The sequence below is a fragment of the Alexandromys fortis genome, unplaced genomic scaffold, assembly GCF_014885135.2.
Source record: "Alexandromys fortis isolate MF-2015 unplaced genomic scaffold, M_Fortis_MF-2015_v1.1 scaffold_106, whole genome shotgun sequence".
NCBI lineage: Eukaryota > Metazoa > Chordata > Mammalia > Rodentia > Cricetidae > Alexandromys > Alexandromys fortis.
In genome coordinates this window covers 1,757,197-1,784,978 of record NW_026067980.1, presented here as the reverse complement: position 1 = coordinate 1,784,978, position 27,782 = coordinate 1,757,197, and the positions used below count along the sequence as shown (strand labels likewise).

Here is a 27,782-nt window from a genome sequence, read left to right as displayed (position 1 = left end):
GGGTTTGCTAAGCAGTTACTGAAGCATTGGTCAATTTTGAAAAAAAAAAAAACAAGCAGGTTTCTTACTTAAAAACACTGGTTTATCTTCAAGAGCTGTATTCCAAGATCCTCCCCTACCCCTACACTGTGGCTATCTGAAATTGTGTATAGTACATAATACTATATATAAGCCGTTTTATCCTATTATAAATAGGTATGAGAAAGTTGATTTATAATTTAGGTACATTAACGAACAGAACAATTGTTAACAGGATAGTTAACTGGGGCATAGTTAAAATAGGGGTTATTTAAATCTGAGGAGAGCGACCATGAGTCAGTGTGATAACCGATGTGCCTAACAAGTGCTTACTGGGAGACAGCGCACCCGGCGTGGCCACACTGGACAAAGGCTGAGTCACTTCCCGTGGTGGGGTGGAATGGTTCAGTACAAGATTTCTCCCCACTACTCAGAATGACGTACAATTTAAAATGCATTCTGCATATCTGGAACTTTCCAGTTAATATTTACAGACTGCGCTTGACCTCAGGGAAATGAATCTACAGAAAGCGAAACGTCTGATGGCGTGGGGTGGGGACAGCCAGGGTTCTATTGTGTTTTGAATAAAACTCTAAAGTCACATATAGATACAAATGTATTTACAAATCTATGACCTGCCAATTGATTTCCTTAAAGCTATCTTTAATTTTTTTGGATATTACTTATATATAATGTATTGTGATTATTGGTTTTCATCTTTTTAACACTTTCATATCTCTACTTATTCAAAAATTACAATGAGAAAACTGAGTTTTTAGTGTAACATGGTATAATGAAAACATGTTTCGGGGGCTGGAGAAATGGTTCAGAGGTTAAGAGCACTGACTGCTCTTCCAGAGGTCCTGAGTTCAATTCCCAGCAACCACATGGTGGCTCACAACCATCTGCAATGAGATCTGGTGCCATCTTCTGGTGTACAAGCATACACCCAGGCAAAACACTGTATACATAATAAAAGAAAAATTAAAAAAACAAACAAAACATGTTTCTATCCCTCCCTCCCTGCTAAGGTTCCATAGAAGTCACATTAAATGGAAGTCAGGGGTGATGACCAGTGGTGGGGGACAACAGCAGAGCTGGGGGTACATTTAGTTCTGGAAGGTGGGAAGAACAGGAGAAGGGCCAAGTGTGCTTTCAGAATCCAAGAAGGGCTCAGTTTTCAGAAGGTCTGTATGCTAGAGAAAGAGGCTCTGGTCCCTGAGAGTCCCAGAGGCCCACATGTGCACCGTCCATAAACTCTGCCTGAGCAGCCAGCCCTGCTAAGTCATCTAGACAAGCCCTTACCCCACACACTTGCTCACCTCAACACTTGTTTGTGTTCCCCATCCCTCTCCTTCTCCAGGTGAGGTCTGACCGCTTGGTCCATCTTACGGATCCTGTGAGGTCAGCTTAGTCAGAAACACCCTTCCCCTCACGTGCCCTCTTAGAAGCTTTCTACCCACTGGTAGGAACACTGCCCATGCTGTGTTTGGAGCTGAGCCCGTTGTGTCCCCTACCCTGAGATGATGCCCCAGCAGTCCCTATACTTATTATGGTCATGGTCCTGAATAAAATCTTCTTTAGCATTCTTTGGAAGATATAGAGTTCAATAACCTTTTGTCTTCAATGGGGCATTTTCCCGGGCTTGCCTGTGGACCCCACCGCTACTCACATGAGTCTGGGGTAGGCATGGGAAAGACCATTGCACAGAACTGGGGATCTGGAGCAGGTACACACCGGAAAAGGAAGAGACTCTCCTCATTAGTGCCCACCCCTTACCGGGTTTATGGAGCACTACAGCTAAGGAGATACTTCCACTCCTGTCCCTATAAATAGATGCCCTAGCCTGGGAGCAAGGCCTGGATGACCTCTTCACCTCTCTCAGGGTAAAGACAGCCATCTGCTGAGCGTCCATCCATGCCAACCACCGTCCTGGCACATTCCATGTGTTAGGTTCCTTTCCTTCCACAGCAACACTGCCATTATTGTCCCCACTGTGCAAATGATGTAACTGAGGAAAGTCGCTGAGGAAGTGGAATGCTGGCTCTCACCCCAGGCTTTCTGCTGAGAGCTGAATTTCCCAATGGCCACTGCAGGCAGCCTGAGAGTACATCCCTGGAGCAACTTGGGGGCCACTCACCACTCATGGGTGAGCAGGTCAAACTCCCCGTAGAGCTGGCCCATTGTGATGGACTTGGGGTTGAGCACATAGTAGCTGACAGCTTCATACACCCCGCCACTAATGGATGGTTTCCCTTTCAGCGACGTCATGGCAGCTGCCAGGACTCTGTAGCACTGTGGAGTCACCACCAGAAAGTGAACCTCCTGGCTTCTCAGAGGGCGGGGAGGCAGAGGCCGATGGGGTACAGGCAGAGGCTGATGCCCTTGTTGGAGACACCCTCCCAGGCCCTCTGCTTACGTTACTCTTGCCAGAGCCTGTGGGCCCAACAAGCATGAGGCCATGCCGTACCACCGTGGTTTCATAGAGCTGAATGCACTTGATCAGGAAGCCTAGGGGCCAAGGTGGGGGAACATGGCTTAGAAGATGGGACTGAACTGTGTCACTGAGGCCAGCTTGTGTGGCCTTGGGTGTGCCACTTGACCCCCTGAGCCTCAGTGTCTTCTTTTGCAAAGTTGGGAAAGCAGTAACAGCTGTGCTCTAGGTAGGGGCATGGGCAGCCCCAAGCACAGGGCTTACAGGGCACACAGAAGAACCTCTCTGGAGGCCAGCCAGTGTTATTGTTGCTACCATTGCCTAACATCATCTAGTTGGGTGGTCAGCCATTATGGGCATCAGAATGAACTTCTTCCCTGAAGTGACTACCCAGCCTCCTGAGAGCACCGGCCTGAGCAAGTGCTTTCCAGCGCGAGGTGAACTGCAAGGGTCAGAATCCCAGTCTGTTGGAGCCTTCAGAAAGAGCACATTGCTTTCCCCAAGGTGTTGGGGGTGGTTGTGGCTCTGTCAGGCTCAGGGGTTCCTGCCAAAGGGACAGGCTTCAAACAATGGGGGCTGGCCCAAGGTTGTGGGGGCAGAGAAGAGCCCAGGGCTTGATTTAACAAGCTTGCTGCGTCTAAGTGCAGGAGGTGGCCAGGGAAGGGAGCTACACAAGGAACAGAAAATCACAGGAAGCACTGAGGTAGGGGCCCTGGGAGGCTAAGACGAGCAAATCAGCTGGTCAAGACCCTAGTGGAGAGCTGTGTGGCCAGACATGCCTTCCTTAGAGGGTCCCCACCCCTAAGGACCTTCTGGGAGGTGCTGGGAGGAGAAGGAGCAGCTGTGCCAGGAAACTGTAGGGATCAAGAATACAAGCTGCATAGACATGTGGTGACCAGGCTGGGGTGTCCTCCTGCACCAGCAGCCAAGCTGGCGTGGGGATGGGGGCGGGGGGGGGCAGGGATGGACAGCCTCAACCAGCGTGCGTCAGCTTGACACAAGCTAGGGTCATTTGGCAAGAGGGAAACTCAACTGCGAAAAGTTCCCATCATATTGGCCTGCAGGCAAGAGTCTGGTACATGAATGACTGATGCAGGAGGATCCAGCTCACTGTGGGCAGTGTCACCCCTGTTTTGGTGGTCCTGGGTGCTCTAAGAACGCAAGGCTGAGGCCAGGTGGGCACTGGTAGTACACACCTTTAATCTCAACACTCTGGAGGCAGAGGCAGGTGGACGTCTGAGTTCTCACCTACAGAGTGAGTTCTAGGACAGTCAGGGCTACTCTGAGAAACCCTGTCTCGAATAACAAAAGAAACAAAAAGCAGCACCCGCCATGGCCTTTTCTTCAGTTTCTGTGTTCAGTTGCTTGCCCTAACTTCCTGAGAATTATAAGATGAAATAAACCCTTTTCTCCCCAAATTGCTTTGGTCACATTGCTTTGTCAGAGCTATAGAAATCCTAACTAAGACGAGGCAAGGCTAGAGAGGGGACTTTGGGTTGGGATGGCTCCTGCCATGGGTAGAGGACCTAAATTATGGGGTGTCGGTAAAGAAGCATGCTGACCATCACCTGGAGAGCACTAGTAAAGACAAATCCAGGGGCACCTTGGTCAGTGGTGAGGGACCCTGAGACAGCACCACCCTGTCCCTGTCTCCAGACCCTGGACTCCAAGGTGGCTGGAGCCAGCACTTCCTCAGACTGGAACGCCAGGGTCTGTAGGAATCCCGGGACTGGAGCTCACCATCCACATCCTTGAGGTTGCTCTTCACACAGGCCTTGCGGATGGCCTGGTCCAGGATGCCATAGTCAGTCTCCTCTTCCTTGATGGTAGGAAACAGGTCAGACACAATCCCTGCAAAGAGCTTGAGGTCTTCCTGCAGGAACTTGGGCACGTTCACATCCCGGATGGCCCGAAGGCAGATCAGCTCCTGTAGGAGGGGATGGTAAGGGCTTCAGGGTGGTGGGCTGTGTTCTTCTCCAGGGCTAGGACCCTCCTGAAGCCCTCTCGAGACATAGGAGCTCTGTGGAGAGAGCTCACCTCATTCATGGTGGGGTTTTCTCTCTTGAGGTTCCCAGCTGCTGAGATGACAGTCTTTACAGCTCTCATCCCAAAGTCATAGTGATCCTGTTGGCACCACAGGAAGGGCACGTGTGGGTGATGTCCTTTCTCGGTGTTCTGCCTTGTCGTCAGCATTCCTCCCACATGGAACCTGGCCATGCCTCGTGTCCTATCTTGTAGCTGAGATGTCCTTTTCCCCACAGGTCTGCGCATGGAGCCAGGCTAGGTGCCCCTTCTTTGGGCTGCCTTGGTGCCTTCTACTTTACCAGCCCTACAAGCCTCTGGCATATAGGAGTGCCCATTCTGAATCTCTCCCTCACAGAAGGTGAATTTGGAACAGCTCTGGAGGTTGGAGTGGATGGCAATGCTTCAGCCTGAGATTGTGGAACTAACCAGGGCCTTACCTGGGAGCTGAGCTGCTCGGAGGACAGCTTGAAGGTGGTGGTGATCTTCTTAGCCAGTACGTTGGCCTCATTGAAGCCAAAGGAGTAGAGGGAGATCTCGGCAATCATGGCATAATCGGGGACCATCATGGCCACAGGTCGGAAGAGAGCCTGGATGTACAACACACATGTAAAAGGCAGACAGATCACAGCCCACCCAGGGACTTGGTCTTTCTCTGGACTATCTGATCCATAGCTGGGATTCTCCTCTGTGCCACACCTGCCGCACTGAGGCTTCCTCTCTACAGTGGCTTTGCGGTGCTTACTACTAGAAATGGCAGCCGGGCAGTGGTGGTGCATGCTGCCACCTTTAATCCCAGCACTGGGGAGGCAGAGGCAGGCGGATCTCTGTGAGTTTGAGGCCAGCCTGGTTTACAAGAGCTAGTTCCAGGGCAGGCTCCAAAGCTACAGAGAAACCCTGTCTCAAAAAACCAAAACCAAAACAAAACAAAAAAGAAAAGGAAAGGACTGCTTTCCTGGATGAATCTTTGAATCTTTGTATGGATGAACACCTTCTCCATGGCACTTCTGTCTTCCCACTTTTCTCACACATCCACCTTAGCCCCTTCTGTCAGATGCTCTGCCCCCTACCCCAAAGGAATCCCAGACTTCCCCCACGCCCTGAAGACAAGCCCAGGGCCCCCACTCTGTAGCTGTGTATGGTCCAATGGGTTCCCGGGACAGGAGCACCACCACAGAGAATCCCAGTTCCTCATGCCGGGCAGCTAACTATGTGCTCTTGAACCAGAGGCTTAGCATCCTAGGGGGTCCAGGCTAGAGCTCTGTTACCTTCTGGTCACCCTGGGCCTGAACTTACCTTTAGGTTATCAGGCAGCTCTGTGCGGCCAGCATATCCTGGGTTCATGGTGATAAACACGGCACAGGATGGTACAAGGGGGATTTCAACACCCTCAAACATGAAGCGTTCCACCTGTAGGTGGGGTTCAGGGGTTGGCCAACATTAAAGAGATTAAAGATGTGCAGACCTTCCCCTCCTCTGACTGAGCTCCTCCCACAGGCCACTGACCTGGTTAGATCTCCTGGGATCTGGCCTAAGACCAGATCTCAATGACCCCCATGGGCTCGTAGGGCCTGGCCCCGTTCCTCAGGGGTTTCCACACAGTTGCTTGTTCCCCACATCCACTAGTCAGTTATGACTGGCCCCTTAAGATTTACTTAAATTGACCTAGATTCAGCCCGGAACAGAACCCAGGGCATGACTTCAAGTGGGGGTGTGTCAGCTTCTCAGCTCTTGTCCCTTGGGCAAGATCCTTGGCTATCCTGCACAAGGCTGGGCCCTGGACTTTCCATACGAGCCAGGGTGTAGGACAGGGCTCCCTTTACCTCACCACAGGCTGAGGTAAGAAGGTGGGGTTTGGAACTGACTATAAAACCCTTCTAGACAAAGCACTCCGGGCGATGGGGGGCAGTGCCATCCCTCTGGGGTGCCCAATGCTCACCCGTTGCTGCTGTGCCTTCTGGATGGTGGTGATCTGCTGCGCCACCACAGACAACACCTCGATGTCAATCCGATTAAACTCGTCAAAGCAGGCCCAGGCCCCAGCACTAAGCCAAAGAAGGCATTTGGGTAGGGCGCATACTCAGTGCACACTTGGTACCTCCTTCCAACAGCCCTCTGATCTCACTGGGGAGGAGGCTGCATCAACCCTAGCCCGCTGAGCTGATCCTCTGACTCCTGCTACTCCACCGTGTCCCTTGTGGGCTCCTCTTAGCCAGTGTTCTCCCATACTGCTCCCCGTGCCTTCTCGTGCCCAGTCTCACCTGGCCAGACCCTTGAAGAACTTGCCCATGGCCATGAAGTCGAGCTGGTCAGAGCAGTTGAACACAACTGTCTGTATGGCCAAGGCCTTTCCCAGGTCCTTCGTGGTCTCTGTTTTCCCTGTGCCAGCTGGGCCAGCTGGTGCACCTCCAAACTTGAGGTGCAAGGCTCCAGTCAGGGTCAGATAGCACCTGTGGGAGTGAAAGGAGGTGGGCACAGGCCACACCCATCCTGGGTGATTCCCTTCCTGGGCTGTTCCACAGACCTGAGGCACTTCCCCCTTCATGGCCCTGTGGATCAGTAGCTCTCGCTCCTACCTCAGGACCAGGTCTGCCAGCCCTGACTGCCAGGGGTCAGGACTGGAGCCTGAGGCTGCTACCTGTGTAGTTCTCCTGTCCTATTGCTATGCCCGGCCATGCTTTGTTCAGAGACCCCCCTGGGTGGGCTAACCTGGGGCTATCCATTTCCCTTACCCAAAGCCCAGCTGGGGAGGGGCCTTCACCTGTCAGTGAGGGGTGTGATCACCAGCCTCCCACTGTTGCCTAGGTACTCATAGCCATAGATAAACTCGGCATTCACAGCGCGGATGTACAGGTCGTTATTTGCCCAGTAGTACCTAGCAATGCAGAGACATGGATTTCTGGACATGGAGCCAAAGGCCATTGAGGAGGTATACAGTTAAAAAGAGGGGATTTTAGAGACTAAAGACACAAAAATACCCCTGTTTATCTTTTCTCTGCTTCGAGGGCAGGGGACACATGTCGTGTGATTGCCAGTGTTCCCACCCCAGCCTCGCCCATTCTGGCCCTCACCTGAGCTGAGAGATCCACTCAAAGTCATGTACACTGACGATGTTCTCACTGATCAGCTTGCTCACCACGTCTTTGGCATGGACCTCAATGACAATGAGTGCCGAAAGTACTGCCCGCTGCATGCGCGACAGCTTCCCCCGCACCAGAGCCACCAGGTCACTGAGCTGAAAGAATGGGGAAATCGCTACAGAGATCTGAGATCTAAGGGAGCCCCGCCCCTCGGCCACAGGGGAGTTGTGCTGGTCTGGGATGGGAGGAGAGCAAGAACTGCCGCTTGTGATGTTCAGTGTGTTCAGGGCTGGGAAGGGAGTCTGGAATATGGCGAGAAGCATGGAGCACGGGTCGTCCACGGGATGGTACAGGCAAAGCCTAGTGCCGGCCTCACAGGCGGTTAGGAGAGAGGCAGTGCCCAGTCTCGGAGCCCTCCTTAGGTCCCTTCTTGCTGGCCCCACAGAATCTGATCTGCGTTGTGGACCTCACCTTTCCCCTCTTCCAGGCTGGAGAACTGGTGTTGGGTGTTGGGATGTGGGGGACATCGATCTTCATCAACCCTACCTGTTTGGAAAGCTGGGGGAACAGCTTGCTACTGATGTTGCCAGCCTCCAGCGCCTGGGCTACCTCCATTGTCCAGTATGTCTGGCAGCCAGCAATGGTTACCTGGCCTGGCCAGTTCAGAACCCACTCAGTTCTGGCCATCTGCAAAGACAACATCCATCGCCTGTCTCAGGCGCTGCCAGCTCCCCCCTCCCCCTCGTCCTCGCGTGAACTGTTGTCTGTGCCTTGGCCTGTCAAGCTTTGGATTCCAGTGTTCCCTCAGGAAGGCAGCAGCTACTGCCTCTGCAGGTGGAGGCGGGCTGGGGCAGAGAGGCACGGATGAGGGAGCACTCTGGAGGCTGCCAAGCAAAGGCTGCACTCACTGTGGGGTAGGCCTTGATGGCCTGCTCAATGATGTCGCGCACGCTGGCCTTCATGCTGCCCTCCACCTCCAGCAGCCAGGCCTCCACGTTGTTGGAGGGGTAAATGGAGAAGGACAGCTGCACCTCTTCACCCTCTGCTGAGTACATGTGTGTGATCTCCAGGTCCTCCTGGAAGAGCAGCTGAAGGCAACGGGGGTGGGTAGGAGTGGGTTACTCTGATGTGCCAGAGAGCTTGGTCTCAGCCCTAGACTGACCTGACTAGACCCTTGCCCCTTCGTGGAGCTGATCCTGCCTGTGCAGGGGCACCCCTAGTGTTTGGCCCTCACTGGGCCTTCTCCAGCAGCAATTTCACAGGCTGTGTTTAAGCCCTTGGGGATGAGGCTAGACTTCCCTCTGCATTTCCACTCCCCAGAGATCTCAGGATTTTGAAGGACGGGAGCTGCTGGCTGAGTTAGGACCACAGGGCTACCAGATTCAAGGGGAGAGGTGGGTTCTTTAGCTATAACCTCCCTCCCACGAGCCCCAGGTATGTCTCTGAGGATCAGGGTCACTCTGGTCATCTTATCTCTAAGAGGGGTTGACACGAGAGGAGAGATGTCTCCTCCAGAGAGTACTCTAGTGCACTGGCCAAGCCTCAGGCCGAGCTACACACCCGGGCAATGTTCTCGAAGCACTTGCGCAGGTGGGGCTGCACGGCTGTGGGGTCCTTTGTCTGCGACAAGATCTCCAGTAGTTCATCATCGGACAGGAAGTAGAATCTTCCAGGGGAACAAGGGTGATGAGAAAGGTCAGGTGGACTTGCTGGGCTCCGGGTGCCCCCACAGCCTGATTCGGTGCTGACTGGCTTGGGGGAGCACTGGCAGGCCCACCAAGTGGTTTAGGCTGTGGTGTTTACCTGGGGAAGGCACTCCGCTTGGTCTCCAGGTACTCGCTGAGGCCCTTCTGTACCAGGTCCAGCAACTTGTTGCAGTCCCTCAGGCTGTCCAGCAGCCTCTGGTCAGGGCACACATTGATCACCTGCAGGAACCAGAGCCAGCCGGGGAGAGAATAGGAGTGAGCAAGGATGGGCTCAGCAGATAGCACCCATGCCAGCCAGGCACCATCAGGGAGGGTAAGGGGCAGGAAATGGATCCCCGGGCTAGCGATTGCCTCCATCAGCCCGGGAACCGTGCTGTAGTAAAAAAAAGAAGAGTAATAAGGGTAAGGAGTTGTCTTGCTGCATGACTGGGCAGGATCTCTAAAATGCTAAGACCTCTGTTTCTGGGGGGCATCTGTGGTACCAGGAGTCCACTTCCAAGAACATGAGCCACAACCGAAGCCTTTGGATTGGTCCTTAATTCTTGTTTAGGAAGGGAAAAGACCAAGAAGTACCCAGCAATGTGATTAGGGTCCCCTAGGGGTGCTAGCTGCCCTCCCAGCCCCCTGGGGCTCACCTCCCGGTTTTCAAAGGCATTCCTCATGATCTTTCGCCAGATGCGCTCCATGGTCTGGTAGCGCTTGCTCTCCACAGGCAGCTGCCGGGTGATGTCCTCAGAGTTGAAGATGGGCTCCAGGTAGAGCCAGGACCGCTGGCAGTTCAGCCACTCCTCCAGCACTTCCTGGAAAGACGGGGCAGGGTGTGCACTGTCAGAGCTGGGGGCTCTAGCTGGAGTTAGTATCCATGATGGAGACACTTCACCCCATTAGGAGTGCAGGGCAGAGCACCCACAGCAGAGCCAGTGTCTGCTGGATGACGTCACATGGAGCCGTTTCCTTTCTCATCTTCTCCTGTCAGTGCAGACTGATTTATTCAGCTCTGCCCATGAGAGATGGATGATTAGCACCATGGTTAGCTCTGGTTCAGGTCCCTGCCAGGCAAGTGGACAGGGCCTTCTGTTCTTGAGGAATACACTAGTGGTCATTCTGCTCCTGGATCTCTACGGCCCAGTAAGTGGAAAGTCCCATTAAGGGGCAAGGAGCAAGGGTCTCATTGGAAATACCCTGCAGGCTGGTGTGGATGAGTCGGACATGGGAGGTGGAGCTGGAATTACGGGGGGGGGGGGGCAGTGTGAGCACAGCAGGGAGGCCAGTGATCAACGCTGTATGGTCTCCCTTCACCTGACTTGACTTCTGGCCTTCACTGCCATATGTACAACATCCAAGAAGGACGGAAGGAAAAGGCTGTGTGGGACACACATTCAGGACTACTCCCTAGGGCTCTGTGGGAAACCCCTGCCTCTGGTCTTGAAAGCTCGAGAGAGCTGTAGTCCCAAGCACCCCGGCCCCTCTCCTCAAAGTATCGCAAATGGGATGGAATTGGGAGGCTCAGGACAGGCTGGAAAAGGATCCTGAGGTGCCCGGGGGCCTCCCAGTGTCCACGCATGAAGTTCCAATGACCAGACTGTCCCAAACTTAGGCAGCCACATTGTTTAATTAAGCTTCACTCTTTCCACAGCCTCGACGGCCCCTTCCAGTAGCTAGACCTGTACATGGATGGAGCTCTCCTGGCACCTCTTCAAGATGGAGGCTTGTCAGAGTGAGCGAGCCAGGACCTGGGGGAGCAGGTGCAACGGGCTATACCCAAATAAGTTTAGTGCCACTTGGTGAACAGTGTTCCTTTGTAGGGGGAACAAAGGAAGAAGGCCCACCTGGGTCAGCTTCAGTTTGGTCTCCCAGGAGTTGATGCGCTGCTCAAAGGGCTTCTTGTAGGGCGAGAAGGACATGCTCTGGGTCATGACAATGTGGTCGTCGAGAAGCTGGGAGGCCTCGTCGGGGCTCTTGAGAATGTAGGTGTCTGTCTCCTTGTAGGGTAGCACGTTGAACAGGATGGATGACCATTCCTTCTCCATCTTGTCTAGAGCCTGAGGTAGGGAAGAGTCAGAGCTGTGTGCCCGGAGAGGGCTGGTGGCTATGCTGTCTGACTAGCACTGGGCAGGGAATCATGGACTCTGCCAGGCCATGGCCTTCGTATGGGCCCCACTGGCAAATCAGCAAGTTCCCAGTGGGCCTCTGCCGGAATTCAGGGTTGACTGGAGTTCATACAGCTGCAGGCAGCATGGGAGGCAGCTGGGTGCCAGTTAGGAGTGTGGTCACTCCTAAAGGATGTGTTACTTTGGCCACTGTTGGACTTCCCTGAGCCTTAAGGTTCTGTAATTAATTAATTTAATTAATTTTTAGCAGCATGGGGAATTAAACTTATGCATTAAGCCTGGCTACATTCTCGACTTCTGTACTCATCTGTTAAATGATGATAATGCTAATAGCTCCTTGCTACGCCCAAGAGGGAAACTGAGCACTGTAGCAGTGGTGGTATTATGAGTACTATAGCAGTGGTGGTATTATGAGCACTGTAGCAGTGGTGGTATTATGAGCACTGCAGCAGTGGTGGTATTATGAGCACTGTAGCAGTGGTGGTATTATGAGCACTGTAGCAGTGGTGGGTATTATGAGCTCTATAGCAGTGGTGGGTATTATGCCAAGCCCTCCACCTGTATTATTAACCTTTAATAAGATGTACCCTCACCCTAGGGATGGAGCCATTGCTGTTACACTTCAAATGGCTGTCACTGCAAGAATTCAAGACCGGCTTGTTTAGCAGGGGCCAGATGGGATCAGCCTGCTGGTGGTTGAGTACCCACCTGTTCAATAGCATACTCCTTGCCAGCTACCTCAGCCACCTTGCTGATGCTCTCAATATGGTCCTGAAGGTTCATCTCGAGGCAGCGGGCAAAGGTCAAGTTGGCTTTGGGCCTGACATTGATGTTGATCTCATTGGACAGTATCTCCCAGTGCCGGTTCCGCATACCAGGGTTGCGCAGGCCTTGGATCAGTGGGATGTATGGCTTGAACTCCTCTATACGTGCCCGGATGTCCAAAGCCACATCCTGGCAAGCTGTGGGGTAGGCGGGAGGGCATGTAAGTTAGCCAGCTAGGGAAGCAGATAGGTTGGCGGGGGCTCCGGGGAGGGGCTGGCTGGATATCATGCCATCTGACCAGCCTTGGGCAGGGAAGAACAAACCCTATCAAGCCCTGACTGAGCAATGTCCTCAGATACCTGGAATGTCCTTGAACTGCTTCACACACTTGTGCATGGTCTTGAAGGACTCAACGACGTTCTTCTCCAGCTGCTCGGCATCGATGGCCGACAGCGGGTCATTCATCCAGCTCTCAGACCAGCGCAGCCAGTCTGAGGCTGTGGTCCAGAGGTCTAGGTACGGTTGGAATTCCTTCACCATTCTTGTGAGCTTGTCGTACTACAGGGACAGAGGGTAGGGCTGTCAGGATGTCACGGGGCTTCCTCCACACCATCTCTACCAGTCAGGTCCTCCTCGCTTTGTTCTTGGCTGTTTTCCCATTCTTGCCCCACAGACCCAGTCCCTTCTCTTGCCAAATCTAGGCTTTGGATGCTGAGCTCCAATGCCTAGGATGACCTTTAGAAGCCTGCTGCTTGTTTCTACTGGCTCTCCCATCCTGAGAGCCAGGGAAGGTTACCGTTATCCCTTGGCCAGCTCAGTTCTACCCCAGCACGCCCGAGGATTGCCCTAGAGCAGTTGGGCTCTGCTACGGCTGCAGATCTAAGTTGCTTCCTGAAACCTTGGGAAGTGGGGCAAGGTGCCCACAGTAGGCCTACGTTGGTGATCGGCAAGCCGAAGATGCGCTCGCGGTTGTTGTAGAGCATTGCCAGCTGCTGGCAGTCCTTCAGCTGCTTCTTGACTCGCCGCACCTCGTTGGCAATCTCGTGTGCTCGTGCAATCTCCACGTGGATGGAGAAGCCAGCCACCACCAGCTGTGGGTTAAGGAGCAAAGGTCAAATGCATCTGAGTCCTACCACGAGCGTGCACTCCACTCACCCAGGGTATTGACTCCTGGCCCAGAGCGTTTGTTTTGTGCTGAGCCATTTGTCAGAGTCACAGGCAGGCTGTTACAAGACTGGAGGACAAACGTGGTTCTGTGAACACTGTGCTCACTGCCCACCAGGATGCCAGTCATACAGTCGAGAACATTATGTCCATTATTGCTAAATTTCCTGAATGTTCTATTCAGGCATCTCTGCCTTTCAGTTCATTCTCCCAGCCCTTTTGCAAATTTGTCTATCCAGTCATCCATCATATACTGACATGGCATCTCCTAAATGCAAGACGTATGACAACTGCGCGCGCGTGTGTGTGTGTGTGTTGGGGAGCAGGTCCTAGCAGAGCCCTAAGCCAAGCCCCACCTGCAGTCCTTCCAGCTTCTCCTGGAAGTTGTTCTGGTCCATGAGCTGGATTTTGCGGAACTTTTCTTCATCCTCAATGTGCTGCTGCCGCACCATCTCTATCTGCCCAAGGATCTTAAAGGGCCAGTTGCTGGCAGCCCATCTGGCAGGGAAGAGGATTAGGACTTGGGAAAATGCCATGGCTGGAATGATAGGATAGAAAGGGCCACCCTTGCAGGTGCCCAGGCCCCAAACCTAAGCAGCTAGAGTGTGAGCAGGGGTAGGTGTGAGCAGGGGTAGGTGTGAGCAGGGGTAGGTGTGAGCTGGGGTAGGTGTGAGCAGGGGTAGGTGTCAGCTGGGGTAGGTGTGAGCAGGGGTAGGTGTGAGCAGGGGTACGTGTGAGCAGGGGTAGGTGTGAGCTGGGGTACGTGTGAGCAGGGGTAGGATGAAGGAAACATGCTATCAGCTGGATCTGGCTTGACCTGGGGCACTGGGATGGCTACCGGCTCAGCCGCTCTTGCTGCCCACCCAGCCTCCAGGGTCGGGAACAACGTTCCCAGCTCACTTGTCATTGAAGTCGTCTGTGGTAAGGTTGTACAAGAACTCATCCATAACTTCGTAGTCAGACATGACCTTTACAATCTGCTCCTGCATGAGCAGAGGATGATGAACTGTGCTGGGGAGGGGCTACTTGGAGTGGCCGGGGTGGGGCAGGGAGAAGGTGCTTTCTTCAAGAGGGCAAGCTTCAACAGATTTTAAAGCCAGGCCCAGGGCTCCAAGAGCCATGGCCACCATATCTCTGGTTCCCATCCTCTGACCTATGCCTTCAGACCTCCTGACTGCCCAAATCTCCACAGCAACCCCAACATAACCCTTGGCTTCTGCCAGTCCCTGGATACCTGTTTTACCTCACTACCTGGCTCTGCTCCCCCAGCCTCTGCCTGTCCCAGCCCCCAAGTTCTGATCAATAGTTTTAGGCAACCAGCTCCTGGGCCCCTAATGCATCGCCCACCCCCAGCTTCCTGGCCAGCCAGCACTGGTGGGCCTGCCTTACCTCCAGCACTACCAGCTTCTCAGGAATGCCCTTCATCCAGTCTCGGAGCTCAGCAAGCTCCTCTATGCTGTTGGGCTTCTCGTAGATCTTGCGGCTGATGCTGCGGAACTCCTCACAGATCTGGTGGGCAAGGGTTAGAGGGCTCTAGGGACGGTTTTGTGCTCTGCCTACCTTGGGGCCTGTTTCTCTTCAAAGACCCTAGGACCTGGAAGTCAGTCGTTCTCCCATGGCCATACTCTGCCGTGCTTCCAAGAGCAAGGCTCCTGGCAGGCTCACTAGATGGCTGAGATCTCTCCTGAGGCAAAGGCGTCACCCAGTGTGCTCCACCTTCTCAGTCTCCTCAGGACCCAGGACACACTTAGGGTTTCTGACATCTGGACTTGCATACCCTCAGCTCTATGTAACAGTTCAGCCCAGGCTGTCCAGAAGGTTTCTAAAAGTCTAGGGACGGCGGTATCAACCTTTTGTTAGCATATGGAGACAGATGAATGCAGACTGGCATAAGCAAGGGTGACTTCCAGGTCCCTTCTTTGACCCAGGCCCCTGAAGACACCCCAGTCTTCACCTGGAGCATCTTACTAGTGGGCGTGCACCATGCGTGCGAGGCTGCTTGTGTGTTGCCGTGGTCGTTGGGGACAGGCCAGTCGTTACTTACATTGTCTACCTCCTTGTGTAAGTTCTTGGCTAGGATGTCCAGCATCGAAGTGGCCAGGGCCTTGCGCTTTTTGGACAGGCTCTGCTTCACATTGTCCACATTGATGTAGAACGGCCCAACGACGATGCTGCTGGGCAGCGAGTTGTCTAGGATCTCTTTCTCCTGCAGGTGGGTGATTACCACTTCCCGAACTTCCTCTGCTGAGGGACACTTGATTTGATAGGTCCTGAAGGTAGAAAACACACGCAGAGAGCAGAGGGTGGTTGGCAGGATGGGAGGAGATGCATGCACAAACAGACAGACACACGCACGCCTGCATACATGCACACTGACATACGTATACACAAACCGACACATGCTCACACACACACACTGACACATGCACTCACGCACATACTTGAGGAAGGCGGTAATGTCATTGTTGTTCAGTTCCAGGTACTTCCTGTACTCCTTAGCATAGGCCTGCAGTGGGATCATAGCCTTGCGCATGGCATTGGTGATGCTAGCCCGTAGATCCTCTACCAGTGGCTCATGAAGCCCCACTGACTCCAGCAGAGGGTCGCCACTGATAAAGATGTCCTCCATCACCAGCTTTAAGGAAAAGGACAAGAAAAAGCAGAGCTGAATGAGCCCTGGAGTGGGTGGCAGAGTGGTCTAAAGACGGAATGGGCACCAGTGTGGGCAAGTGCAGGCAATGTGGCATAGGAGTGAGGAAAGGGCTTGCAATGACATGTCTGAGGAATGACTATGGATGAAAACAAACGCAGAAGCTACTGTGAGACCATATCCTCTCTTCCTGGCCTGACTCAGACTTGCCAAAGATAAGAGCAAATGAGGCAACCAGGCTGCTGATGGCACTGACCGACGGCAGGAGGTACAGGAGGGGACTCGGGTTACAGAGGCTCTCGGGCCTGGAGAGTGGGCTGTGTGCCGCTTGCTGTGCAGCTGTGGTGACGTGAGACCTGGATACTAGCTGTGTGGAACTCCGTCTGGCTTGACACTCGAGGGGGAGAAGACCGTGGGTGGGATACAGGGCAGATGTGGCTGGGGCAGGATCAAACTGATGTCCTAATACTTAGCTGCCTGGTAAAGTAGGTTTAACTTGTTTAATCTTTCCAGGTCTACAAGGCAGCAATGTTTGTAGTTCCATTTGTGGTGAGAATGGAAGGAGATATTTATGAATTTCAGAGCCACAGTTACTGACCGTGGGGACGAACTACTCTGGTCCTTGTGAACGCACTGTGGCTCTCAGCGGCTAGGCTAGGCCTAGCCTGCAGCACATACCTTTTCTAGTTGGGGTACAGCGTGGGTGGCCAGGATACCCTTGTCAAAGAGGTTGAGCAGAGTCATTTCAAACTGCTCTAGGGGCGTGCTGTAGTGTACCCCTGAGGTGTCCAGCACCAAGTCTACGATGAACAGGGGGTTCTTCCGAGGCCTGCAGGCAAGAATTGGGCTCACTGAGAAGGCCTGGCCTTCCGCCAGAACTGGGATCTCAAGCTCCTTTTATGTAACACTGTTCCTCTTCCCCTACAGAAACCCCCAATGAACTAGAAAGAAAGCTTGGGGCTGGTTAGAGAGGTCCTTTGGCTCTTGCTCCAGAAATCCTGGGCCACTACAGAGGTGACACCATCCTACCTTGGTCTTGAGGTCATTGGACAGGTTGGCCAGGCCTAGGCATTTTCTAGAGCCCCCATGCTCCTCCTGAGAGCCCGCTACCCTCGGCTTCAGAAGTTTGAGACACATCAAAGCCTTGCTGACCCACTGAGGGCTCTGTTGATAGCTTCCAACTTACTAAAAATAAATCCAGACCCCACTACTGAACCTAGGAAGCTCTTGGTGATCTAGACTGGTCCCCCTGGCCTGTCCCATTTCCTCTCACCAGGCCTATCTCCCTTTCCATATTCCAGCCACACTTGCTAGCCTGTCTTTCCTCAGCTGCCCCAAGTCTCTTCTACTCTTGGTGCTTTTGTTTCAGTTACCTCTAGTGTCCTCATGCCTCAGATGCTACTTCCTCCCTGACCCCAGGCAAAGGCCCATCCCCCAGAGTACATCATAAAACTGGCAATGATGTTAACTATTGGATATATTGCTATGCCTGCCTTCCGCTGAAGTAAGATACAGTGAACACTGCATCTCAGAGCCCCCTAAGACCAACATCTGGTTCACAGCAAGGGTTTAGTATTATCAAAGCAACTCAAAGAGTGACTGCATGAATGACCATCACCAGAATGTAAGCCAGAGTTTACAGGGTAACACTTCTGGGTAACCTAGAAATGGCCAAACTCTGATGTCAAGAATCAAGAGCCTGGTGTGTTGGGTACTCGGCCACTGGTAGCCCAACGAAGTCATTTCCCAGTGCCTCTGCCCACCTGGACCCACCTGTAGGGGCTGTTGACAAGGTCCTCGCCCCAGGGCATGTCATCTGTGCAGTCAAGCACACTGCAGCAAGCATCGCCTATGAACTGTGAGAAGCTGCTCAGTGAGTCCTGCACCAGGAAGCGTAGCGTGTCCTGTAGCATGTACTTGATGAGCTCCATCAGCTTGCGCAGCTTTGACATGAGATAGACCTCCCAGTTGGTCTCATAAAGGTTGTACCAGCCCTTGCTCATGTCTCGGAGGCTGCTTCGCATGGCTACTTTCAGCGTGCTGACCCAGCTATCCTTGAGGAACATCTGCACCTGAAGTAGACACAAATGCTATCAAAAAGCCTCTCCAGGGACCCATCGTCCACAACTACTATGCTCAAAGGTTACTCGAGACCCATATGACAATGGAGGGGAATCCCCTACAGCTTGTGGCCAAGCTCTATGGATCAATACCCTCAGTGTGACATCTGGGGTCCAGAGCTGCTTGGAGGGACTCAGAAACAGCTGTGGGAAAGAGGCAGACACATAGAAGAGGAGGAGGCAGAGAGGGAGTACACAGATGTGAGAAAGACCGAACTGAGTGGAGAGAGGCTGCACCCACACCCTCCCACCCTGAGGTGTGGTTCCTGCTCTCCCTTAAGATAGGAGATCTGCCCTAAGGCCACCAGGGCTGGCTCAGAGGGATTGGAACGGAAGCCCACCCTGATTCTCCTTGCCTTGCAAGACGAGCTCTACCCTGGCTCCATCCTTGCTCCACCCTTGCCCCACTCCCACAGGCCCTGATGCTTGTGTTGTTCCCGTAAGGGCTCGAGGCCCCATCCTCCATGCTCTGATGCCCAGGTACCTGGGAGAAGGTTTGAGACTGGATCTGCTCAAATTCCTCCAGGCGGCTGTACTTGGAGAGGCTTGAATGGAACAGGGACATGGAGGTCACCTTGTTGCATTCAGCCCGCACCTTGCTCAGAGCGGTGATGACTTCTGGCCGAGTGAGCAGGGACACAAAAGTGAAATCCTCTTTTTGTTCCCGGAAGGGGTACTTGGGGATACTCACCAGCCCTGCAGAGGAGGGGGCAGAAGCCAGCATCAGACCTGCCTGGAACACACTGAGGATAGGACTTATCTAGAGTGCTTGTGGAGGGGACACAACCGCTTCCTTCCCAGGAGAGTCACTTCATTCCCAGAACCAGTCTTTCCCTGTTCTAGCCTTTGGGAGGAGCCCCAAGGCCCACAGTGAGTCACCTGCCCTGAGAGTCACTCCCCATCTTCTATCCATGCTATATGAAGCCAGAGGCTGGCCTGGAGCCTACCCTGGAACCCCAAAGAGGGAATATATTGACTGCTATCCACATCCCAACCTGTATCTTGGGCACAACACACACAAGAATTGGTGACCAGGAAATGTATTCCGCATGTATGGCTGGGCTCAAAGCAAGGAGAACTCTTGGGTTTGTTCTGAGACTTGATCTTCTACACATCCACGGAGCCGTAGCAATGCCAACTCTATTCTTGTTACTGAAGGAAGAAAGGCTTATATGCCTTTGGGATCTGACTATCATGATCCTAATGTCTACTTTTGACAATGGCTTCCTGGTACATATTTACCTTGTGGCTTCTGCATTATTCGGAAACATGCTCGTGCACATGTGCGCGCGTCTGCGCATACACACACACACACATACACACACACACACACACACATACACACACTGTTCCTTGGACAAGATTTTCCTGGGTATCTGGCAAAAAAAAGGTATAAAGTCTAGGGACAGGGTGGGCACAAGGGAGTACCAGGTTTATGAGGCTCTTAGTGGCTGAACAGAAAGAGAGGCAGGGTGGGTGAGCAGGCCAGGTGGGCAGCCAGGGTCTGGTGGCTCTCACCTTGATCCGGTACCTTCTCTTCCTCTTTCTGGGGAAGAGTCACGTAGGAGAACGTGTCTGGCTTAGAAGAGACAATCTGGTCAAAGTTGATCTTGTTCATGCTTCGCTCATAATCCAGGCTCACTTCTCTGGCCAGGTTGCTCAGGTGCTCTAGGACCCTGCCACAGAGAGGGAGACAGGAAGTCAGCGGGTTCATACACTCCACTGAGTATAAATTATGAATGAAAATATAGTTTATATGTAGGAGAAACAAACTGAGGGCCAGTGGGAAGGCTCGGGGGGTGAAGGTGTTTGTCACCAAGCCTGATGACTTGCATTTGATTCCCAGAATCCACATAGCAGAAGGAGAGAACAGACACCTAAAAGTCATCTTGTGACCCCTATATGTATTGCGGCATGTACACATCTCTTTCTCTCTCTCCAAATGTAATTTTAAAATCTTAACTTAGAAAATTAAACTAATCGAGCCAAATTACATCTCATAAGATATATAAATATCCTATTGGTGAGAAAGATTCAAATCAAATCAGCTTTGAACACAATACTTTGACTATATTCTCCCATCCTAAAGAGAGAAAAGAGATACAAGTGCCAGAATGTCTATTGAGAAGCTGGGAGTGATGGCCCATGCCTGTAACCCCAGGACTGCAGTGATGGCCCATGCCTGTAACCCCAGGACTGCAGTGATGGCCCATGCCTGTAACCCCAGAACTGCAGTGATGGCCCATGCCTGTAACCCCAGAACTGGAGTGATGGTCCATGCCTGTAACCCCAGGACTGCAGTGATGACCCATGCCTGTAACCCCAGTGCTGGAGTGATGACCCATGCCTATAACCCCAGGACTGCAGTGACGACCCATGCCTGTAACCCCAGGACTGCAGTGATGATGGTCCATGCCTGTAACCCCAGGACTGCAGTGACGGCCCATGCCTGTAACCCCAGGACTGCAGTGACGGCCCATGCCTGTAACCCCAGGACTGCAGTGACGGCCCATGCCTGTAACCCCAGGGCTGGAGTGACGGCCCATGCCTGTAACCCCAGGACTGCAGTGACGGCCCATGCCTGTAACCCCAGGACTGCAGTGACGGCCCATGCCTGTAACCCCAGGACTGCAGTGACGGCCCATGCCTGTAACCCCAGGACTGCAGTGACGGCCCATGCCTGTAACCCCAGTGCTGGACTGGTTGTAGAAGAAGGATGATGAGTTCAGGACTGTCTCAAAACAGAACAAATGAAATTTAGAAACTGTACCGAGTTTATTTTTTCCTAACTGGCACGACCTATTCAAAGCTACTATTGGTGCAGTCAAGGACTGACCATATAAGGAACATGTGTTGCACAATGGGAAGCGATTTTCTTCAGGTGAAGACAGTCACATGTATGTCAAAGTGAGAATGAGCCACGTGGCATCAGAGTCGGTCTGAAGGTATCATTGGGCTCATGCTTGAAGAAAACAGATCGACACAGGGAAAACATGGAGAGGCAGAGGTGCTAGATATAAGATTAATTGTGTCCAGAAAAATATTTCCCCTTGACCCTGTCTGCTCTAAGGAACTTGCGGCAATACATTTAATGCCTAAGTCCTGGCTTCTGAACTCCCCACTAAAAGCAACTGTGGCTTCTTGGAGAAAGAGCTCTTTGGGGACCTGGGTTCACTTCCCAGCACTTACATGGCAGCTCACAACTGTCTGTAACTCTGGTTCCCACGTGTGGTCCCCACAGACACCAGGCACACACATGTTGCATAGACATAGGAACAGGTACTCACACACATAAAAACAACATTTAAAAGGTTTTTCTTTTAAAAGGCAGTTTCAAGACTGGCTATGGGAATATACAAATTAAGCCTGGGACTTCCTGCTATGCCAGGAAGTAGGGGCATACTCAAAGAATGAGAGGGCAGAGCAAAAAGTCACAGGGTTAGCCTGAGGAGGCCGTGTCTCAGCATGGAAAGTAGAAAGAGGCGTCAGTGCACCCCAACCTTTTCAACATCATAAGAATTCATGAGTCCGTCAGGCTCTATCTATAGTGAGGGAACTGGACAGCAAGTCACCTGTGCCAACCTGATATAAGCTAGAGATATTTGCAAAGAGAAACCTCATTTGAAGAATGCCTCCATCAGATTGCCTGTTGGCAAGGTCTGTAGGATGTTTGCTTTTTGGTTTTTTGAGACAGGGTTTCTCCGTAGCTTTTGGAACCTGTCCTATAACTGGCTCTTGTAGACCAGGCTGGCCTCGAACTCACAGAGATCTGCCCGCCTCTGCCTCCAGAGTACTGGGATTAGAGGCATGCGCCACTACCGCCCAGTTTAGGATATTTTCTTGATTAATGATTGCTGTGAGTGAATTTAGCCCATCCATGAACAAGTGGTCCTAAGCTGTATAAAAAATCAGGTTGAGCAAGCCAATGAGGAGCAAGCCAGGAAGCAGCAATCTTGCCTCCGGATTCCTGTTCCTGCCTTGACTTCCCTCAGTGATGGGCCCAGAAGGACAAGATAAAATAAACCCTTTCCTCTCCAAGTTGCTTTTGGTCATGGTGTTTCACCCCAGCAACAGAAGCCCCAACTAAGACATCACCCCACAGAGATGTGTCAGCGGTTGCTCTGTACCCTGGCAACACTACCCCCATAGAAACGTTCAAGGAGGCTGCAGCACCCAGACTCACTGCGGCCCTTTGCGCATGCGCGGTGTGCTCAAAGCCCATTGCTTTATCTTGCTCAGGCTCTGCTCGTTGATGACCCGCTGGCCCTCCGTCGGCATGCAGTCCACATACAGGTTGTACAGTAACAGCGCCTCTGTGTTCTTGCGCAGAGCGTGGGCCTGGACCACGCGCTGTGTAAACACGCGAGGATCTTCAGCACAGAAGAGCAGCTGGATTCGCGGGACCCAGTACTGGGAGACCAGAAGAGGTGGCCTTCCTGGGGGTGGGTGGGAAGGTGAAAGGGACACATAGTCAGGCACTCTGGGCTGGAGTACTGGGTTCTGGTTGGCTCTGCCTCAGCTGTTGCCTCTGAGCAAGTTGTCATTGTTATCTCTGGGTGTGGTGCTCCTCACAGTCAAATGCCATTTCCTGCTCTGCCCACTTCATAAGGTATAATGGATGCATGTGAAAATACTTTGTAAATTGTAAAGAGCTATGCCCTGGCAGGAGTTACACAGGGGTGGCCATCCAGGTGGCGATTCCCTTCTTCCATGCTCCAGAGCAAACATGACTAACTTGGTTTCCTTTATGATACCACGCTGAAAGCCATGGGGCCAGCTGCTCACAGCCCACAGGCTAGTGAGTGGCCCTCTGCCTTCTCCAGGTCCTCTGCTTCAAACTGGTCAGGGGACAGGACCTGGCTAATAAAATCAGGTAGGTAGAATTCAGAACTGAGCTTGTGGGGTTGGGCTGTAGTCACAGGCTGGGCCACGCTCGAGCTGGGATCTACCCGGGAAAGGCATGGAACTTGTACCGTTGGGGGTGACACCTCCATTCACGATGGGCATCCCCATCTCGTCGCGCACCAAGCCTCTCTTGTCAGTTTTCTGCACCAAGTACAGTTTCTTTTCTTCGTCGTAGTCAAGGACGCCAACATCACACCACTTATAATCCAGGTTCTGATTCTTGGGGTCCTCTAAAACAGAGGGGTTTCTGAGTGAGGCAGCCAATGTTGTAAATAGAGCACAGAGGTGACTACACTGGTGTCTCTTTTCCCAGGACACCCTTTTCTGGCTCCAGCTTTTATCTGCTTCCTCTCAGATGAGCTGACCTCTGAGAAAGCCTCAGTCACAGGAGGACCCAGAAAGACTAGGCCTTGGGGTACAACCCTCACCAGAGTGGAGAAAGACACAGGTGAATGGGGAACCATGAAAGGTGTGGCCAAACAAAAACCTGCCCTGTGGAGTGCAGAGCCTGGTGGCACTCTGGGACACACTGGTATGCCAAAGGTTCAGGGCCAGACTGGGCTACAATGTGAGTACAAGGACGGTGTGGCAACTCGGTTACACCCTGTCTCAAAATGAAAAGCTTTTTAAAGGGGTTGAGGGCTGGACAGATGGCTCAGCCAGAGGATTGAGGTTTAATTCCCAGGACCCACATGACAACTCTCAACTGTCTGTAACTCTGATTTCAGGGGATCTGACATGCTTTTCTGGCCTCTAAGGGCACCAGGTACACACGCATGGTGCACAGATATTCATGCAGGCAAAATATCCATAAAGAAAACAAAACAAAAATCAGAAATTAAACTGTTGAGGACCACAAGTGGTCATCACGGGTGAAGTTAGATGACCTTTTTAAGGTGACCGAGACACCTCTGGATATAGAGCCACTGACCACTATGGGACAGGACAGGACAGGACAGGGCAGAGCAGGGTCAAGAACGTCTTCTCTGCTCATATACCGTGTATCTGCCTATCCGTGTAACTTCTGGGCTTGCTCTGTCTCAGGCCCTTTGCAGCGGCCATGACTGCCGCCTGATGATCTGTCCCTGGAGAAGCACCTCGGCTGCACATAGCTCTCTAACCTGCTATTCTTGGTCATGCTGTTGTCGGTTCCCCAAGGCCAGGAGCCATTTTTGTCCCACCTTAAGCACAGCTGAAGACTTGGACTCAGGACAGAGATTGGAGCATAGTTGGTATTAAATACGTTACTGAAGAAGTAAGATGCACGCACAGTAGCCTGCAGAGAACTTCTCCACACGGAATGGCTTAAAATAAGCTGATGGGTTCTCCAGCTTGGGTTAAGGAAGGAAGGCTGGAATTCCAGAAAGATGGCGCCTGCCTCTGACATCAGATAGTCAAGGAAGCCACCGCCGTGTGCCCTTCACCTCTTTGGTTCTACTTTGCTTTTATCTCCTCCTGGGATGTTTCCTTTTTGAAAAAACAATCTTCATCTTGGCTCAACTTATAGGAAAATCTGTCCCAAGAGACTACCAGACAAAATATGAGGTCCCTGACAGATGCTCCCTGTGAGCCCCTCTTTGCTCTAGTGTACCTGGCTCAAGGCCAGAGCCCCAGTGAAGCAAGGAGGCTGGAATTCAGCACATTTAAGGTTAATGCATCCCATTCTCTATGGCTTAATTGCCAGGAACTGGAGAACTGGAATCAATTTAGTTAAACATTTCTGTAGTTTAAGTCCAAAGTAAAGGAAACACTCTGGGCTTCTTGTCTGCTTCAGATAAATTGATTCCAGTATTAATGTATTTTTCAAATGAAACATATTTGTAGCCTGCTCAGAGCACTGTCATGGGCCTCCCAGAGGAGACACACTTTTAGCCCTGTTCTTGCTCATCTAGTCCTGTCTTCCACCTGATGACTGGATAACTGGAACTACTCTCTCCACACATCACCATCCACCCTAGAGAGGGGACAGAGCAGCCTGAGGAACCTTCCTATGAAGCCTGCACAGGACCAGTCATGCAGGCCACAGTGCACTTATGTTTACCCTGTCACTGCTCCTGGCAGCAGGCAATTGAGGAGAACTTCAGTGCCCATTGGGCCACAGATCAGAGGCCAATGGAGGTACCGTAGGCTTTTTTTTGGGGGGGGGGGTGTTTCGAGACAGGGTTTCTCTGTGGTTTTGGAGCCTGTCCTGGAACTAGCTCTTGTAGACCAGGTTGGTCTCGAACTCACAGAGATCCGCCTGCCTCTGCCTCCCGAGTGCTGGGATTAAAGGCGTGCACCACCACTGCCCGGCACCAGAGGCATTTTGTAAACAGATGTGTGGTGTGGGGCAATTGTCTACATTCTGCCAATTATGTTTTAAATAAACACTTATTGGCCAGTAGCCAGGAAGGAAATATAGGCAGGACAACCAGACAGGAAGTAAAGGCAGGTCAATGAGAACAGAATTTTGGAAAAGAGGAAGCCCATTCCTCCCCAGTCCTGCCCAGACATAGAAGAAGGAAGATGTGACTACACCGCTGAAAAAGGTACTGAGCCATGTGGCTAACACAGATAAGAATAATGGGCTAATGTAAGTTATAAGAGTTAATAAGAAGCCTGAGCTAATATGCCCATCAGTTTATCATTAATATAGACATTTGTGTGATTTCTTTGGGACTTAACGACTGTGGGAACCGAACAGAAACTCAGTAAGCAGATGTGGGTGGCATCTGATGGATATATGATGGAAAGGGTGTGTCAGTTGTGGTAGATGTGTAACAGTGAGGTAGACACATGAGGACACGTGGAGGATGTGTGACACTGGGGTAGACACATGAGGACACGTGGAGGATGTGACACTGGGGTAGACACATGAGGACACGTGGATGATGTGACTGTGGTAGACACATGAGGACACGTGGAGGATGTGACACTGGGGTAGACACATGAGGACATGTGGAGGATGTGACTGTGTGGTGGAAACATGTTTGAATACAACAACATGCCAGGAAGTGGGATGGTGTGTGACATAGTGAATGTGACCATGGATGTATGTGACAACCTGTGTATGCATGCCTCTCTGAGCAACTCTGACAGTGTGCTGTACGCAAGAGAAAGAGCAGAAACTGGGTGGTGGTGCACGCCTTTAATCCCAGCTCTTGGGAGACAGAGATAATTGTTAGGCCAGCCTGGTTTATAGAGTGAGTTCCAGGGCATCCAGGGCTACACAGAGAGACCTTGTCTCAAAAACCCAGGAGGGAAAGAGGAGTCGCTGAGAGCAGGAGAACAGTGATTTCAGGGAGGATGGATGGATGGTCTGTAACTGTGCCCTTAAACGTTTCCGTGAGTGTGTGTGTGTGTGTGTGTGTGTGTGTGTGTACAAAGGACAGAGGTGTCTTCCTCTGTTGCTTTCTGCCTGCTCCCTTGATAGCAGATATCTCACTGGACCCAGATCTCTTGGTCAGGCTGGCACTAGCAAGCCCATGTGATCTCCCCACTCTGCCCACATCCCTAGTACTGTGGTTATAAGTGTGCCCACCACACTTTGCTTTTTACCTGAATTCTGGGGATCTGAAACAGGTCCTCATGCTTGGGCAACAAACACTCTTACCCACCGAGCCATCTCCCTAACCTTCCAAAGTTTGTTTCTTTGTTGTCTTGTCCCCAGTCCTCCTGACAGCACTGTCCTTGGTCTTTGCGTCCACATTCTTGGACTGTCCCACAGCGGGGGAACTTCAACAGGGATTTTAGCTTTCCTGGTTACCTGGTCCCGGGGCAGACTGAGTGTCTTGGCAAGGGGTTGCTGGGACAAGACAGTTTTCCCAACCCCAGGGTAGTCCTACTTACCATGGCCCAGAATGTCATCGGTGGGAAGAAGCGCTTTTCCAGGGACAGGCTTCCTGTTTTCAGATCCTGGCTCCAAGCCCATGTTGAGCCACTCTTTGGGAGTTCGGCAATCAAACTCTTCATTATCAAATACCTTGGCAAAAACAGACAACTGTCCAATGAAGCAGTTCCCCTAGTGCCCAAGCAAAACTGAGCATGCCAGAGGCTTCTGCAGCCTCAGTAACTAGCTCCAGGCAGTACTAGACTGATCTGTAAGAGCTCTGCTGCTTCCACTGACCCCCAGTGTTTGAACGAGGGGTGTTGCCCTGGATATATGTCTAGCCAAGTCACTCAAGGCTCAGTCCAAGGGTGACCAGGGTCTCAGAGGAGGACGTGGGCTCTCTTGACTCCTGTGGGGAAACACTGAGCTCAGGCCCAAGGGGACAGATAGCTCTGGGATTTCCTGAGAAATCCATGCTGATCAGAAACAACAGACTCGGTGCTCTCAGAGGGTGACCTTAGTCAGTTCTGCTTCCTACAGGGGCTCTAGCCAAGGGATACACAGGGCCACAGAGGAAGGGAGGAGAAGACATCAAGAGCCGGGGTCTGGCTATGCTCCCTCTTTCTCATCCCCAGATTCAGTTCCCCTGTTTGTACCTTGAGAAAGCGGTACCAAATCCTTCCTACATCCTCCTCTCCCTATTTCATAAGCTCCCATCACCAGGGGCTCTAGTCAGGGGGTCAGGATCCTACTACACACTTCATCCTGGCTGCGTACAGATGCCTGTGGCCAGGGCTGGGGTATGGAGCAGGCACGTGGGCTGTAAACAATTCCAGGGAAGAAGTGGGGAAATGATGACTTACTTGTGTGGGGGCTACGTCTGTTTCAACCCAGGATCTACAAACACTTGGGCTGAGTTGTGATTATTCCATCATGTGAGAAATGAGTGCCTATGGCTGAAGTGGGAGTCCCCTTTGTCATGTGACTCCTTGAGCTTCC

General features: G+C 52.2%; 1 protein-coding gene across 2 annotated transcripts in view; it reads right to left on the bottom strand.

Annotated features, from left to right (window-relative positions):
• Positions 1-27,782, bottom strand: part of Dnah1 (dynein axonemal heavy chain 1) — a 61,251-nt gene that overhangs the window by 25,589 nt on the left and 7,880 nt on the right. For both annotated transcript variants that reach the window (XM_050158261.1, XM_050158260.1), the window contains exons 6-36: positions 26,804-26,936; positions 23,044-23,205; positions 22,254-22,506; positions 19,589-19,746; positions 18,555-18,766; positions 17,724-18,022; positions 16,629-16,779; positions 15,742-15,935; positions 15,345-15,570; positions 14,690-14,809; positions 14,201-14,283; positions 13,657-13,798; positions 13,072-13,227; positions 12,496-12,694; positions 12,080-12,333; positions 11,090-11,302; positions 9,896-10,060; positions 9,358-9,479; positions 9,115-9,220; positions 8,463-8,642; positions 8,101-8,241; positions 7,546-7,709; positions 7,236-7,349; positions 6,736-6,924; positions 6,414-6,519; positions 5,771-5,884; positions 4,915-5,064; positions 4,490-4,576; positions 4,193-4,379; positions 2,438-2,529; positions 2,159-2,313 (exon numbers count right to left, since the gene is read on the bottom strand). In XM_050158261.1, the coding sequence (XP_050014218.1) occupies positions 2,159-2,313; positions 2,438-2,529; positions 4,193-4,379; positions 4,490-4,576; positions 4,915-5,064; positions 5,771-5,884; positions 6,414-6,519; positions 6,736-6,924; positions 7,236-7,349; positions 7,546-7,709; positions 8,101-8,241; positions 8,463-8,642; positions 9,115-9,220; positions 9,358-9,479; positions 9,896-10,060; positions 11,090-11,302; positions 12,080-12,333; positions 12,496-12,694; positions 13,072-13,227; positions 13,657-13,798; positions 14,201-14,283; positions 14,690-14,809; positions 15,345-15,570; positions 15,742-15,935; positions 16,629-16,779; positions 17,724-18,022; positions 18,555-18,766; positions 19,589-19,746; positions 22,254-22,506; positions 23,044-23,205; positions 26,804-26,936 (5,027 nt within the window). The remainder of the gene's footprint in view (positions 1-2,158; positions 2,314-2,437; positions 2,530-4,192; positions 4,380-4,489; positions 4,577-4,914; positions 5,065-5,770; positions 5,885-6,413; positions 6,520-6,735; positions 6,925-7,235; positions 7,350-7,545; positions 7,710-8,100; positions 8,242-8,462; positions 8,643-9,114; positions 9,221-9,357; positions 9,480-9,895; positions 10,061-11,089; positions 11,303-12,079; positions 12,334-12,495; positions 12,695-13,071; positions 13,228-13,656; positions 13,799-14,200; positions 14,284-14,689; positions 14,810-15,344; positions 15,571-15,741; positions 15,936-16,628; positions 16,780-17,723; positions 18,023-18,554; positions 18,767-19,588; positions 19,747-22,253; positions 22,507-23,043; positions 23,206-26,803; positions 26,937-27,782) is intronic.